The sequence below is a fragment of the Schistocerca gregaria genome, chromosome 5 (genome assembly GCF_023897955.1).
Source record: "Schistocerca gregaria isolate iqSchGreg1 chromosome 5, iqSchGreg1.2, whole genome shotgun sequence".
NCBI classification, from domain to species: domain Eukaryota; kingdom Metazoa; phylum Arthropoda; class Insecta; order Orthoptera; family Acrididae; genus Schistocerca; species Schistocerca gregaria.
The window spans coordinates 278,623,664-278,639,164 of NC_064924.1; the positions used below are offsets into that span (position 1 = coordinate 278,623,664).

At 43.3% G+C, this 15,501-nt stretch overlaps 1 protein-coding gene across 4 annotated transcripts in view; it reads left to right on the forward strand.

Annotated features, from left to right (window-relative positions):
- The window catches only part of LOC126272954 (septin-7), a 429,014-nt gene that overhangs the window by 195,397 nt on the left and 218,116 nt on the right, over positions 1-15,501 (forward strand). Inside the window, exon 1 of one of the 4 annotated variants that reach the window (XM_049976272.1) lies at positions 4,711-4,810. The exons of the other annotated variants lie outside the window; for them this stretch is intronic. Coding sequence (XP_049832229.1) covers positions 4,718-4,810 — 93 coding nt within the window. The 5' untranslated portion in view covers positions 4,711-4,717. Of the gene's footprint in view, positions 1-4,710; positions 4,811-15,501 lie in introns of those variants that run through there. 4 annotated transcript variants of the gene reach the window in all.

A 15,501-nucleotide genomic window follows, 5' to 3' on the forward strand; every position in this document is an offset into this window, starting at 1 on the left:
ACTATTAGCAGCACTTTAAAACTAACAAATGATTCCTCCCTGTGATTTCATGCCATTTTTTTTGTTTTAGGCACCCTTTGCAATGCTCGGCAGTCCCTGACCGTTAGAACACGATGGCTGTCTGGTCTTCGTTTCGCTGTGGTTGTTCTTCGCGTTTTCACTTCAGTCACACCACCAACACTCTACATATGCACCGTCTCCAGTGGATTTGTTACAAGTCCACGTTTGAAGTCACTGAGCTATTCTGACCAACTCATCCTGCTGTTGCTACTTCTCTCGTGACATGTAACGGCCGATTGCGCACTACATATGGGTGTCCGGATTCTTTTGATCAGATGGTGTACACATCTCACACGGCAAGAAACCCGTGAGCCGTTAGCTGTAGTAAAAATTTTATTTTTCTATATTAATAACAGCTTTTAACTTGTTGCTTAAAAACTGAGTATGCTAGAAAATGTTAGTAAATAAATACGTCCATACATATTTTAAAATGCGTGTACATATGTTTGTGTATGCTCCACATCTACACCTAAACCACTGGACAGATTTCTACCAAATATGGTACTCATGCCCCTTACTGTCAGGCAACAGACACTGGGGGGGGGGGGGGGGGTAAGAAGCACCTACATATTTTAGCTCAGTAGTTATGTCATAAACAATAAGATGCGTGAAAACTGTCACATCATGTATGACGTATTATTACTGGACTACTAACTGTTCGCAACATATTTCGCAGATAGTATCCCTATATGCCACTAAATGAAGTTTTAATACATTTATTCTTTACTGTTAAGACATTCCTGCAGTCAAGTTACGAAAAAATCCCCGACACCTGACAATGCTTTTCACAGCTTTCAACTGCGAATCGCAGACGGCTATAGGCGAAAACAATAGCCGTCTATAGAGCTGTGAAGAGGCGTTGCCATAGAAAAGTTACAAAATCGCGTTGTAGACATGCGAAGCAGCTGCGCCCACCGTACAGAAACTGTTACACAATTTCAAAGGCGTTCTTAGGAATAAAATGAAATTCAATTTTTTCGATATTACACTACAAACATAGTTCATTGTTTGGGTTGGGTACACAAATCGATAAAAACGGAACCCTTATGGGATCACTTTGTTGTCCAGCTTGCTGTCCGGCCATTAGACACACTTTTTCTCAGGAACAGGTAGACGTATCAAGTTGAAATGTATTTTCACATATTAAGGTCTGCAGTCCCTTGACGATATAAAGAAGTGAAGCGTCTAAGTCAATAGAATCGAAAGATACAGCCGTTTATGTAACGTATTTTGACACGCGCAAACTCACTTATGAAAACTACTAGCTGCTGCTCTAGACTCTTGAAATTTGACAAGAAGCAAGGTTTCACATTACAAGTAAACAGAAAAATCCGAAATTGTTACTTTGTAATTATATCACACGAAAAAATATATTCCTTTCGTCATTTACCATCCGACTCCAAACTTGAAATTAGAAGTCTCGAAGGCCTTGGAATCCCTCGGACCAATATCTTGCCAGTATCAATGTCCTCTATTCCCAGAATGAATGAACTGACTGTATCCTTTGACGTACAGTCTGGTCCAAAAGTCTTGTCACCCTCCTGGTTTTTAGTTATGATTTATATTTAACTATATCTTTATTTCGAACATGTCATAGCATATGTGTGACAAACGTTAATATTTACGTTCCAGCTTGTTTAGTGATCCAGAACATCAGTAAGGTCACCATCATTGTCGCGGCAGAAAATGATGTGGCCTCAGGTCCTGTATGAAGTTTTACGAAGCGTAGGCAGTAGAATTTTCTTGAATGCCTCTGTAACAGCTTGCTCCAGTTCGTCAGTTGTGTGGTATCGTTGTCTCGCGACAAGTTGCTTAATTATTCCGCACAGGGAATTGACACATGATGGCAGATGGTTCAAATGGCTCTGAGCACTATGGGACTTAACATCTTAGGTCATCAGTCCCCTAGAACTTAGAACTACTTAAACCTAACTAACCTAAGGGCATCACACACATCCATGCCCGAGGAAGGATTCGAACCTGCGACCGCAGCAGTCCCGTGGTTCCGGACTGAAGCGCCTAGAACCGCACGGCCACCGGGCCGATGATGGCAGATGGACTGACCATATCCACCTCTGGGGTAACACTTCATCCGAGAATCTTCGAACACAGAGGGCATAGTGGACAGGAGTTCCATCCTGTTGAAGCCAACTGTCACCAAGACTGTTTAGTCTCTCGAGCCCTGGAATAAACCATTCATGCAACATCTGCAAGTAAGGATGTTGATTCACTGCGCTGTCAAAAAAATGCCGCCCTGTGAGATGCCTACTGGACATGGTAGCGTAGATCATAACGTGTGGGGGGATTATTCTGTAACTCTTTATTATAATATGTGTTTTCCTTGCGCAAGGAAAAAAATCTCTCAGGCAAGATCGATAAACAGCACATTCATCTGAGAAGAAAATTTTCCCCCACTGTGGGAGCGTCGCAGACACATCGAATAATCTTGAGCAAGCTTCGTGTCTTCGTCGCATGTCATTGTCACTAAACTCATTTACAAATATTTCCCTAAAAGGTTTTAATTTTGAATTTGTTTTGATATGTGTCAGAATAAATTTTTGAATTCGAAGTTCAGCAGGTCTTTCCGGCAACGATTTTATGGGAGGTCTGTTCACAGAATCCGCCACTGCTGCACTTGTTTGCTGTCGTGTTGATGGTCGGCCTGCCCTCTTTCGATGCAAAATGGACCCGGTTCTGAAAAGTTTGTTGTCATCGCAGTATCTTTCGCTTTACGTTAAAATGAAAAGTCGAGATCGCAATAATATTTCTTTGTTGACCGGTTTTGGCTTATACACAAGCCATCTTCTGAATTTTTCACGTGAAATCTGAGGATCCGTCGGCACCAGCCATAGGAGGCCAAGCAATTCTGAAGATGGCTTGTATGTGAGCCCAAACCGGTCAGTAAAGAAATATTATTGTGATCTCGACTGTTCATTTTAACGTAAATATAACAACAGGTCGGTGCTCTCCGCTGACTATGTCGTCAAAATTTATGATCTTTCGCTTTGGTAAGGCTTCTTTATGGAATCGTGGCGCAAAATCCGGTTGCTCGTGTCCCTTGGTTTTCCGGGTGTGTGCACGTTCATGGGCCCTTGCATTTGCCAGAACACGTTCTTCCACACTGTAGATACTTGTCAGCCATCTGAAAAGAAAGGAAAAACATGTGGAATATAAATATTCATTATGATCAAAAAATAGAGGGATGACAAGACTTTCAGTCAGGGTATCTAATACGTCACTTCTTATTTTTAAACAGTTATAATTTCTTTAGTTATGAAACAATTTTCTTAGTACTACTTTTATTAGAAACAGCACTCCTTGAGGTGGTGTTTAACATCATTTTAAACCTCCACATAAGCTCCAGCATTCACTATGCATTTTTTAAAGGAACTTATACGTGCGATACGGATTCCTGCAATATGTCAGATGCAACAGTGGCTAACATATCAGATATAACTGCTTCCAATTCATCCAAGATCTGTGGTTTTCTCTTGTAAAAACACCTCCTTAGCCCACACCCAGAGAAAAAAATCGCAAGGCGTTAAATCTGGGCAGCGGGCAGGCAAATCATGTTCACCACGGCTGCCAATCCAACGACCTGGGAAATGAATCGTGCAGCTATTCCCGAACATCATTTGCAAAATGTGCAAGTGCCCCGTCCTGCGTGAAGTGAAGCTGTGGGTTGCTGCATTGTGGAATTACTGGCCATACACGAACTTGAAGCGTTTCCAAATACCGTGTTCCGCAGAAAGGAAGGACCATAGCTCACCTTACGGTCACCTTCGGACGCACCGGCTGCCCAGTAATGACGGTTATGCCTGTTTACAAATCCTCCAGTGTAGTCCGCAGAATGTTCTCACGAAGTTCAGGCCAATCACTGTTCCAATCCAAGAAAATTTCCCCAAACTCCATTCTTCTGTTACAGTCATCAGAAAACAGTTGCTGCACATAATGTGGCATCCAAGGCATAAAGGTGAGATCTTTCTTCAGAAGCTTTGCAACTGCGTGACGTGAAAGACCACTTTCACGAGATCAGTGACACAGTAAATTCTTAGGGCTGTTCGTGAAAATTTCACGAACTCATGTGAACATTGTCTGGTGTCCTCGAAGTCGATGGTCTTCCTGATCCTTTTGCATCGGTGACACTCCCTGCTATTAATAGTTTGGAATGGCAATTTTTAACTGTTTTCGCATCCAATATTGCTTGGATCACTCGTTCAGCCCTCCACTACCCTTCTATCTTGGCTCGTTCTTCCACAGTCAACACGGCGGCATTTTCCAGCTGGAAAAATTAAAAAATGTTAAACATCCTCAAGGAGTGCTGTTTCTAATAAACCTAATACTAAGAAAACTGGTTTATAAATAAAGAAATTATAACTATTATAAATGGGGAGTGACTTATCTGACGCCCTGTAGTAAGGGAGCGTTTTGACAACTGTGCTACGAGACGCGCAATGGGGTCATAGTAGTTGACAAAACACTGTGTGTCGTGTCGGGGAGGTGGACTGACAGTTGAGGCGTGGCGGGGGCGGCCAGTGGTTCCGGCATAGCGGCGCGTGCTGCGCCGGAAGCCGCCGGCAGGTGTCGCCTTAACAGGCGGTGGCGGGCCGGTCGGCGCTGGGCAGGGCGGGCACACCTGCAGTCAGTAGCAGCAGGCATGGCGCCCGTGCTGGAGGTGACCGCTTCGCGCACGCAGCTGCACCTGCCCGCCGCCGTCTCCAGGGTCTTCCTGGCCGCCGACCAGCCTCCTGTACGTACACTTCTCGTTTCCCTCCTCTCACTGTCTAACTCACCATATTCACTAAGTCAGCGTAATACGAAAAGCGACATAGGTAGCATTTGGGAATCATACATAGCGCCGGCCTGTGTGGCCGAGCGGTTTTAGGCGCTACAGTCTGGAACCGCGCGACCGCTACGGTCGCAGGTTCGAATCCTGCCTCGGGTACGGATGTGTGTGATGTCCTTAGGTTAGTTAGGTTTAAGTAGTTCTAAGTTCTAGGGGACTGATGACCTCAGCAGTTAAGTCCAATAGTGCTCAGAGCCATTTGAATCATACATAGACGGTGAGTTGGCCACAGGATTTCGCTATTCGAAGACTCTTCCCATTCGCTTGTGCGTGGGCCAAATAAGATACCCAAATGCGACTTATATTATGTTTCACGTGTGTAAATCGGCCTAAACGATCATACATACGTTGGTTCGTTGCGTACGGAGGGTTTAACAAATATAAGGCAATTTAAATTATTCTTCTCCTCAAGACCCAGTCTCCTAGCGAACATTAGTCACTTACACCCCCTCTTTTAAACCAACCAACCAACCAACCAACCTAGCGAACATTGGCGATCCACTTACTAGTAGCTCTGATCTTGACGTGCAGTGTGGAAAGCTGCTGTTGTACAACTGCGCCGCCTTCGAATGGCTCTCACGGGGAAAACACGGCAAGCGGCATCTCGCGATTTTCCAGGAAATTCGCTCAGTGGAAGAAGAGTCAAAGTATGCGAACACGTGTCTCGGCTTATCCGTAGATACTCGACCAATTCTGTGAAAACGACGGTCAAAGTTTTCGAGGTTTTTCCGAGTACTTTGAGCCTTTTGCCGCGCAATATCCTCAGATGAAATGGTGGCTATCGTCGAGGCTTCTGAATTTTACGCATCCGTTTACGAAACCCGATTGCTTATTTTTTTTATTGTTTTCAGTTGTCTACATATGTCCGTAGGCGGTTGCTACACGAAAGTTTCTTATTAAAGTGTGTGTTACAAGGACCTTACATTAATTGTAAAATTATAGTGGACTTCACGGCAAGTCTCATGTTGTTTTATACATGTGTGTTGCAGGGTACGTTGAGCGATTAAAATCTTTTTAGATTCACATTTTCTGATATTTCATTCTCATATTAATACTATTTTATTCATATGTTTATTCTTCAGGAAGATTTGGCGCGATTTCCCTTGGGTGATCCCTGGTAGATCGAAAGACACATATTCCGAACACCACGAGCATGGCGCGAAAGGTTTCCCACAGTGACATTTCTTCGTATGAATCTCAGTCTGGAAAGAAGCATCGTTAACATTACTGAAGATTTCGCTCGTTGGCAATAATTTCGCGGTATACCATGAACAAGGGATCACTTTTCCAAAACTGGCGCTTGAAATTACGAATAAAGATGCACTACATGAATTTCACCGAAAACAGTTTCAAATAACTTTCTCATTCGTTTCTTTAAATTTATTCATCCGACAAACAGTAGACGAATAAGGAAAATGATATTTCTATATAAACCGGAAAACATTCGTGCGGTAATCTTCTACAGATGGCCATATAAATGAAAAAATACAGTTAAAACTAATAATCGGGTTTCGAACTCGGGGCGCAAAATTAAGAAGCCGTGACGCTAACCACTATGCCACCATTTCGCTCGGTAAATGGTACGTAAAGTACCTGGAAAATACCTCGAAAACTTCGATCATCTTTTTTTCACAAGCGGTCGAATATCCACGAATAAGCTGAGCACGTGTTCGTGTATTTTGATCCTTCTTCCACTGAGCGAAGCTTCTGGGAAAATGGTTTATGGCACTACCCATGTTATCCTCGCCAGCCACGACTTTCTTAGTTTCCAATGGACCTTTCGCCATTTATCTTTCCTTCAATAATAATTTGTAATAACTGATACCATCTGCATTTATATTGTCCAAGTATTCTATCTCTACAGTATTTCAGTCCTTGTCCAGAAGTACGTTGTAATGTTCCTTCAGGCAAGCACTCCCGTCCGAAGGAACAGGCATTGCGGCGATTACAGCCATCATGAAATATATGAAATGTATTCGCAGTTGTGAATATGGACAAACATCAGCTATATAATGGAATAACGACAAGACAATTTGTACCGGATCGGGACTCTAACCCGGATCTCCCGCTTATAGCGAGCGGTCGCCTTATCATTAGGCTATCCGAGCATGACAGCGAGACCCAAACTTCCATATGTCGTTAGCCATCTCTCTACAACGTGCACTCGTGCATCCATCATGTATATTCCCGTACAAGGGAGATATTTTAATTGAAAGTCAAGTCATTTGCCCAGTGTCTGCGGATAAATACGACATTGCAGTGCCTGGGTTGTTCAGAAATACGGTGCATATCTCCTTCGAACATGCGGCGGTTGAAGGCATGTGGAAGTTCAACTTATCTTTTGCTGTGTGATTTGTTTGGCTTTCCCTTTTAGAGAACGTCTTGTTTTTGGGCTTGTCAGGGTTGATACGGTTCGCTGCATTGAACAAGGCGATTTACAATGCACTGATAGGCAGGTAGCTATGAAGGCGGAGTCATTCGGATATTGAATATTATTATTAACTTCCTCATTTATTGTGGTTGCTTCTGTCAGCACTCCCTTGTAACTACTTCGAAATATGAAATGACTTGAGCCCAAAATTCTTTGCCAAGCATTACACGTTTCAAAATTTCCTCATCTGACTGAAGATTTAAATGAACATTTAGAAAAAAACCCTCACGAATATATACATTTAGCATATCATATAAACTGTCAAATATGCTTATATTACGTGAGGTCTGTGAGCTCACTTTTGTGAGGTTTTTACTAAAAGTTGATTTAAATCGTCATTCTGACGATGAAATTTTGAAACATGCAATCTTCCCATATTTCAAAATTGTGCCAAATGTGAATGATCCCTTAGCCCACCATTACTCTGCTAGAACCTGAAGATAACATGAAGTCTCGTCGCGGAAATTTTGTACATAACTGATGTTACAACATCACAGAGCACTCTAAATTGAATTTGCTGTGCATATTCGCTGGGAAAATCTCCTGTTGCTCAACATGTAAGGTGTCCAAAACGCGTCTTTCAGCTCCCGAAAGTCCTATTGCGATTGTTGCTGTGAAAATCGTATATACACTATTACAGAGTGAACGCCGAAATTCCTGGCAAGAAACATAATGTCGAAGGTTTTATAATCTTTCAGTTTTTAGATGATTTTGTGTAACACTCTCTCATTGTGGGAGACAATAACTAGTTGTTTTGAAGCGCCCCCCCCCCCCCACCTGCTTGAAAAGGCCCCCCCCCCCTCTCTCTCTCTCTCTCTCTCTCTCTCTCTCTCTCTCTCTCTCTCTCTCTCTCTCTCTTTCTCTCTAGACTAGCTGAGAGCAATAGCTGGTAACTTTAGTGACAACATGTAGAAATGCCGCAGAAGACAGACTTTAGGTTTGGACATTATATACACTCCTATTGTAAATGAAAAAAATGCCAAGCATTTCGAAGAATATGTGGAACCGAAGACTGTCCTCACCAAAATTTTTTGGAATGATATGCTTTCCACTTGTGGATGGACATCTGGGTTTACGAACTTATTTTTATATCCTGTATTTAGAAGACGGAGCCAATTTTGTTCGTCTGGCGCTGCGAGTGATGGTCTATCACTTTGACACATGTTGTCTCCTTTGACTGTAAACAGAAATCGTAATAAATATTTAGACTGGTTTGACGTCATCCTCCGTTTCATACAGTCCTCTACTAATGGGTCCATGTAAGAAATAAACACATGGATGGAAGAGGTGCGCAGTGATAAACTCTGGCATTTAGCGCAAGTTTACATTCCTGTCTTCATTTCAGTGTTACTGCTACGTACAAAATCATCAACCACGTCCTTCATATAGCCAGGTTGCCTGCCACCGACTCTTCAAACCGAGCGATGTATTAGCACACTTGACTCGCATTTGGAAGAACGACGGTTCAAATCAATTTTCGACTATCCAGATGTAAGTTTTCCCTTAATCGCTCCAGGCAAATGCCGAAATGGTTCCTTTGAAAGGACGCGGCTGATTTCCTTCCCCATCCTTGACACAATGCGAGCTTGTGCTCCGTCTCTAATAACCCCCGTGTAGACTGGACGTTAAGCTCCAATATTCCTTCCGTCGTTCAGCTGTAGTTTTCAGCAAAGACACATGACGTATTGTGTACCCAACCGTTCTATTTTAGGTTTATTTTGCTCATTACTATCTTATCTAATGATCCCGTTTCGTAAACATTTAGAGTTGTGCTTCAGACACAGTTTCTTTACAATTTTTTTCCCAATATTCATATTCATTGGCGGTTTTTATGCAAAACCCTTTCTCCGGCGCAGTTCTTCCTACTACGACTTTCTTTGATGTTCATTGTTTATCTATTCTGCTTCGGAAATGGCGAAATACATCCACTTTTCCGGGAGTCTCTTGTCAAAGTTCAGCAATTGACCATCCAGCATATCTATTGGATGTGCCCAAAGTAAGCTTAGTTTTCATTTTCCTTTAATTTGTGCTACTTGTTTGTCTTCTCTTTTACTGCGCTATCTATACGTGATTAACGTGATTAATCCCGTCCTGATTGGAAGATAAACCTCAAGGTGGCCAACCAGGTTGTCAGTTACATTCAACTACGTATACGCGATATTTCAGCAACTGACCACGTAGTGTATGTCAGGTGTTTAGGGCACGTCTAACATCACTGCTAGAAGCTCCTAATGCAGACGACTGAGTCAGTCGAAATATTGTGCCGTAAAAAGATATCTTGTATGCACCTGGAAACTGGAGAATGTGTCAGTCAGCTGTAATGTTTCACAGGAGCTGATATCTTTGGTTCAAGACAACTTTTCCAATATCTACCACAACGTCCACTGTCATTTGAAAAATCGCATAAAAATTTAGGAATTCAGCAAGCAGTAAATGAAACCAAGGGAAAATTTGGAAATGAGATTACAGTTGAAAGAGATGAGATTAGAAAAAAAGTTTGCCAACGACAGATACTGCAAACGACTTCGAAGATCTATTGAACAGATTGGATAGTGTTTTGAAAAAGAAGTTAGAAGATAAATACAAACAAAAGTAAAATAACGGTAATGGAATGTAACACTATTAAATCGCGTAGTGCTGCTTAAGTTTGGTTAGGAAACCAGATACTAAAAATGGTCGATCAGTTTATTATTATTATTATTACTATTATTATTATTATTTGTGCAGATAAGTAACTGACGTACGAGAAAGAGGATATGAAATGGATAGTGGCAGTAGGAAGACATACATTTCTGTAAGAGACAACTTTAGTTATACCAGCACGGTTAGGAAGTCTCTCCTGAACGTGTTTGTGTGGATTGTAACCTTTTACGGGAGTGAGAGGTGGGAGATAAGAGGCCGAGACAAGAACACAATAGAAACTTTTGGAATGTGGCGTTACAGACTAATGATGGTTACATGGGTGTATCTGGTTAATGAAGAGGAATCGTCAGTTTGGTAATGGAGGTTAAGATTATCAAGACTAGCTTTGAGAGCTGAATCTGTTTCCGGACTGAAACAAAAATATGATTTTGAGTCAGTCAACAGAATCTTTAGTTTCTTCTCATTCATTTTGATGTTCAGCTCGATGATAATCATTCACTTCATTACCTTTACTCTTGGTTTTGTTTATAACAATTAGATTTAGCACTTCATTACCTTTACTCTTGGTTTTGTTTATAACAACTAGATTTAGCATATTCTCGTTTCGCGACGAAATAAAAGCTTGCAGTTGGAAGAAGAGGCGCATAGTTCCTGTAGAAATTTTGATCCTCTACATATACAAGTATTAAAGCGACTCATATTCAGAAGGTATAGGGAACAAAGGTTACTGCACCAAAGAGCTACGACGCATCAACTTTCTATTGAGACAAAACAACACACGAACCGCTGAGGCGGCAGTATTCATTCCTAGCCAGCAAAACATGTTACCTTATGATGAAACATGCGAAACTTCGTTTACTTACACACACGAACACGCACGCACCAGCTGAAGGGGAAGTGTAGTAGAGCCTACCGTTGCTACGTGGCTGCATATTGCTGGGACACAATTCGGAGGCAGCCAGTTTGCTAAAGTGGCGTACAAAGGTGGCCGGCTCTTCATTACGGTGGGGCCGCATCCGATTCTTGCTGGCCCTCCCCTCCCCTCCCCTCTCCCAAGTCCTTCTCCAAATACACACACACACACACACACACACACACACACACAATATTCTTTGGTGGACGCTCTCGAACGAGGTCCACAGGACATATGAAGATGCCCACATGCTGCCCAAGAGGATGAACCGGTCTCTCCGTGAAGCGTGTAAGTGGGAGGGGAAAGGCGTACGATAGGAGTTCCACGTCCCGTCGGCTTCCAGGTACATGCGGGTTTACGGAATATCAGGTCAGCTGTGAAATGGATTGAAAAGTTGCTAACAAACAGAACAAAGCACATAATTCTTATGGGAGAGAAATCTTCCGCTGAAAAAGTAACTTAGGACTTAGTGAAGCCCACCCACATAGTAGGTAGCCTGCAAAACCATCTTTCGACCAGTGTATATATTGCTCGTCTGTCTGAGATGCGTACCAGATTAACTGGTTTGCACACATATTCCTAAAACTGGTTAATGTGCTCAGGGTGGGATGTGGCGAACTCTGGCAGCAATACAGACCTGACAACGATGGGACATGTTGCGAATGATGCCATCAAAAATCGTGTTGAGGCAGTAAGGCTCATTCTTCTTGCAGAGTTGCTCGCAAGTATTGGAGAGTGGTTGATGGATGCTAACTTGATGCAACCAGTCTCCATAATACTTCCCAGACATGCTCTATGGGACTCAAATCTGGAGAGCTGGCAGGCCACGCCAGGTGTGCAATATATTCCATAACCAAGAAAACCTCAACCACCCGTGGTTTATGAGGTTCCCTCTGTACGTCGTCTGAGCCCACAGTATCTCGTAACAAACGTACATGAGGTCACAAAATCACGGCACGATATCTGACAGCAGTTAAACCTTGCCGATTCATCAGTACAATTTCACGAAGAAGTGTTAGAGTGGCTAACATAATCCCTGCCCACACCATTAAGGATCCTCCTCGATATCGGTATCTTTCCATAATGTTTCGGTCCATAAATCGTGCTCCACGTTCTCTCCAGATGTGAATCCGTGGAGAATCACTCTTCAGACCAAATAGGGACTCATCAGTGAAAGGAACATTGGCCCTCTGTTCGACTGTCGTGTGGCATGTTGACGACTTCACTCTAGACGTTCCCTTTTTTCGAAGACGCGTCAGAGGTACACACAAAATAGGTCTTCGCCAATGAAAGCCACTCTGTCGAAGCCTTCTGTACACCGTTTGCCCCGATACAACACGTGCAGTGGATGCTGCGGGGGTAGGATGCCATGTGCCGTGCAGCAATAAGGAGCTACCGTCGTGCCTTCAGAGCCAAATAACGGTCCTCTGTTTCTGATGTCACACGTGGCCGGCCCTGGTCTGGTCTTCGGGATATGGTTTCTATCTCTCTGAACTGTCGCCACACCGAGAAGCAACATAACAATTCACATTAAGCCATCGCGCCACATCAGTTTGCGACTGTCCTGCTTCTGTTCTTCCTACGGTCCTTCACTGCAGTGTGTCTGGTAGGCGTCTTCTCTGTCATACTGCACCGTCTGTGACTGTGATACAGCGATTGTGGTTGTGGGACTACAAATACCGCGTTTGATAGGTGCCCTGACGTCATGCTTGGCTTGGGTATCCGTTGACTGGAATGCTATCTTCCATTCAGAAATCTATCGTCAGGACATGTACATCTACATGACTACTCTGCAATTCATATTTAAGTGCTTGGCAGAGGGTTCATCGAACCACAATCATACTGTCTCTCTACCATTCCACTCCCGAACACCGCGCGGGAAAAACGAACACCTAAACCTTTCTGTTCGAGCTCTGGTTTCTGTTATTTTATTTTGATGATCATTCCTACCTCTGTAGGTTGGGCTCAACAAAATATTTTCGCATTCGGAAGAGAAAGTTGGTGACTGAAATTTCGTAAATAGATCTCGCCGCGACGAAAAACGTCTTTGCTGTAATGACTTCCATCCCAATTCGCGTATCATATCTGCCACACACTCTCCCCTATTACGTGATAATACAAAACGAGCTGCCCTTTATTGCACCCTTTCGGTGTCCTCCGTCAATCCCACCTGGTAAGGATCCCACACCCCGCAGCAATATTCTAACAGAGGACGAACGAGTGTAGTGTAAGCTGTCTCTTTAGTGGACTTGTTGCATCTTCTAAGTGTCCTGCCAATGAAACGCAACCTTTGGCTCGCCTTCCCCACAATATTATCTATGTGGTCTTTCCAACTGAAGTTGTTCGTAATTTTTACACCCAAGTACTTAGTTGAATTGACAGCTTTGAGAATTGTACTATTTATCGAGTAATCGAATTCCAACGGATTTGTTTTGGAACTCATGTGGATCACCTCACACTTTTCGTTATTTAGCGTCAACTGCCACCTGTCACATCATACAGCAATCTTTTCTAAATCGCTTTGCAACTGATACTGGTCTTCGGATGACCTTACTAGAGATCATTTGGGAACAACCTAAGAGAACTGCTCAGATTGTCACCCAGGTCATTTATATAGATCATCTGTTGATAGTTTGTTTACACTGTGAATTAGACACAGAACGGGGAAATAGCGGTTTGCTGCTTTGATTTTGGACACCATTGTATATTTTATGCAGGTGGTGCCGCCAAATCTGGCACGTATTTGAAAGGAGGTCATATTTCAGAACTGCCAAGAGGTGTTCTGCCAAGAACTGCTGATAAATAAATCTTTGTAACTGCCGCTTTCGATCAACTTCAGGTATCATATAATGGCGTCAAATAATGGTTTTTAATTTTTTATTTGGCGCCTCAGTACAAACATTGCTATACACACTGTTGTAAATAATTGTATAATATATCTTAGGGATTTTGTAAATGACTCGTTTCAAACACAATGCAGTGTTTCAGGGAGAGTGCGTTTCTTTACTGCGGCATTTAATGTGTTTGTGTGTTCAACAGGTTTTAAGCAGGTGAATTTCGGTGTTTGATAAAGTGTTGTTTTCAGTACGCAACGTGACCGAAATTGCACCCGTTTAACGTAAGACGCTGCGGTCTAGATTAGGTAAACCGCTCGGTAGGACGGTGCCCATATTTGTGAACGCGCTACGGTGAATGTGTGAGTAACGGTTCCAACATTCCCGCCTGGTGACTGCGCTCGTCCTCACTCCAGTGTGGTAACGCTCTCCGTCGGTCTGTGTGTTGCGAAGTTGGCACTAGTGAATGTGTAGTACGGTACCTGCAAGCGTACCATCATATCTCAGTGCAACAGAGAGAAACGTGTCCAGTTAGTCGAGCTCTCTGAAGCAACTGAGGTCATAAGTCATGGGATAGCGATAGGAACATACACAGAAGGCGGTAGTACCGCGTACACGAGATAGAAAAGGGCAGTGTTTTGGCTGGTCTGTCATTTGTACTAGGTGATTCATGTGAAAAGGCTCCCGGCGTTATTATGCCGCACGACTCGAATTAACAGACTTTGAACGCAGAATGGGTGTTGGAGCGAGACGCATGGGACATTCCGTTTCGTAAATCGTTAGGGAATTTATTATTCCGAGGTCGATAGTGTCAAGAGTGTGCCGAGACTACCAAATTTCACGCTTTACCTCTCACACGGACAACAAGATGACTGACGGCCTTCACTTAACGACCGAGAGTAGCAGCGTTTGCACAGATTTGTCAGTGCTAACAGACAAGCGCCACGGCGTGAAATAACGACCGAAATCAAAGTGGAACGTACGACGAACGTATTCGTCAGGACAGTACGGCGTTAATGGGCTATGGCAGCAGACCACCGTCGCGAGTGCCTATGCTAACAACACATTGCCTGCATCGCCTCTCTTGGACTCGTGACCGTAGGGTTGGACCCTAGACGATGAGTCCCTATTTCAGTCGCTAAGAGCTTGATGTTAGGATTTGAGCGTGGCGCAGACTCCACGAAGGCGTGGACCCAACATGTCAACAAGACACTGTGCAAGCTGGTTGTGGCTCCATAATGGTGTGGGGTGTGGTTACTCGGAATACACTGGGTCCTCTGGTCCAAATGAACCGATCGCTGACTGGAAATGGTTATGTTCAGCTAGATGGAGACCATTAGCAGGTATTCACATACTTAATGTTCAAAAACAACGATGGAATTTTTATGGATGGGAATGTGTCATCCTTGCCACAATTGTTCACTATTGGTTTAAAGAACTTTCTGGATAATTCGAGCGAATGATTTGGCCACCCAGATTGCCCGACATGAGTCTCGTCGAACATTTTTAGGACACAATCGAAAGGTCAGTTCGTGCACAAAATCCTGCACCGTCAAGACATTGGCAATTACGGACATATATATAGAGGCAGAATGGCTCAAGATTTCTGCAAGGGACTTCCAGCCAATTGTTGAGTCCTTGATAAGTTGTGCTGCCGTCTACGCCTGGCAAAAGGGGTTCCTACATGGTATTAGGAGGCATCCCACGACTTTTGTCTCCACTAGTGTACTTACGCACTTTGAGACGAAGAGCAGTATACACTTGCTGACATAAA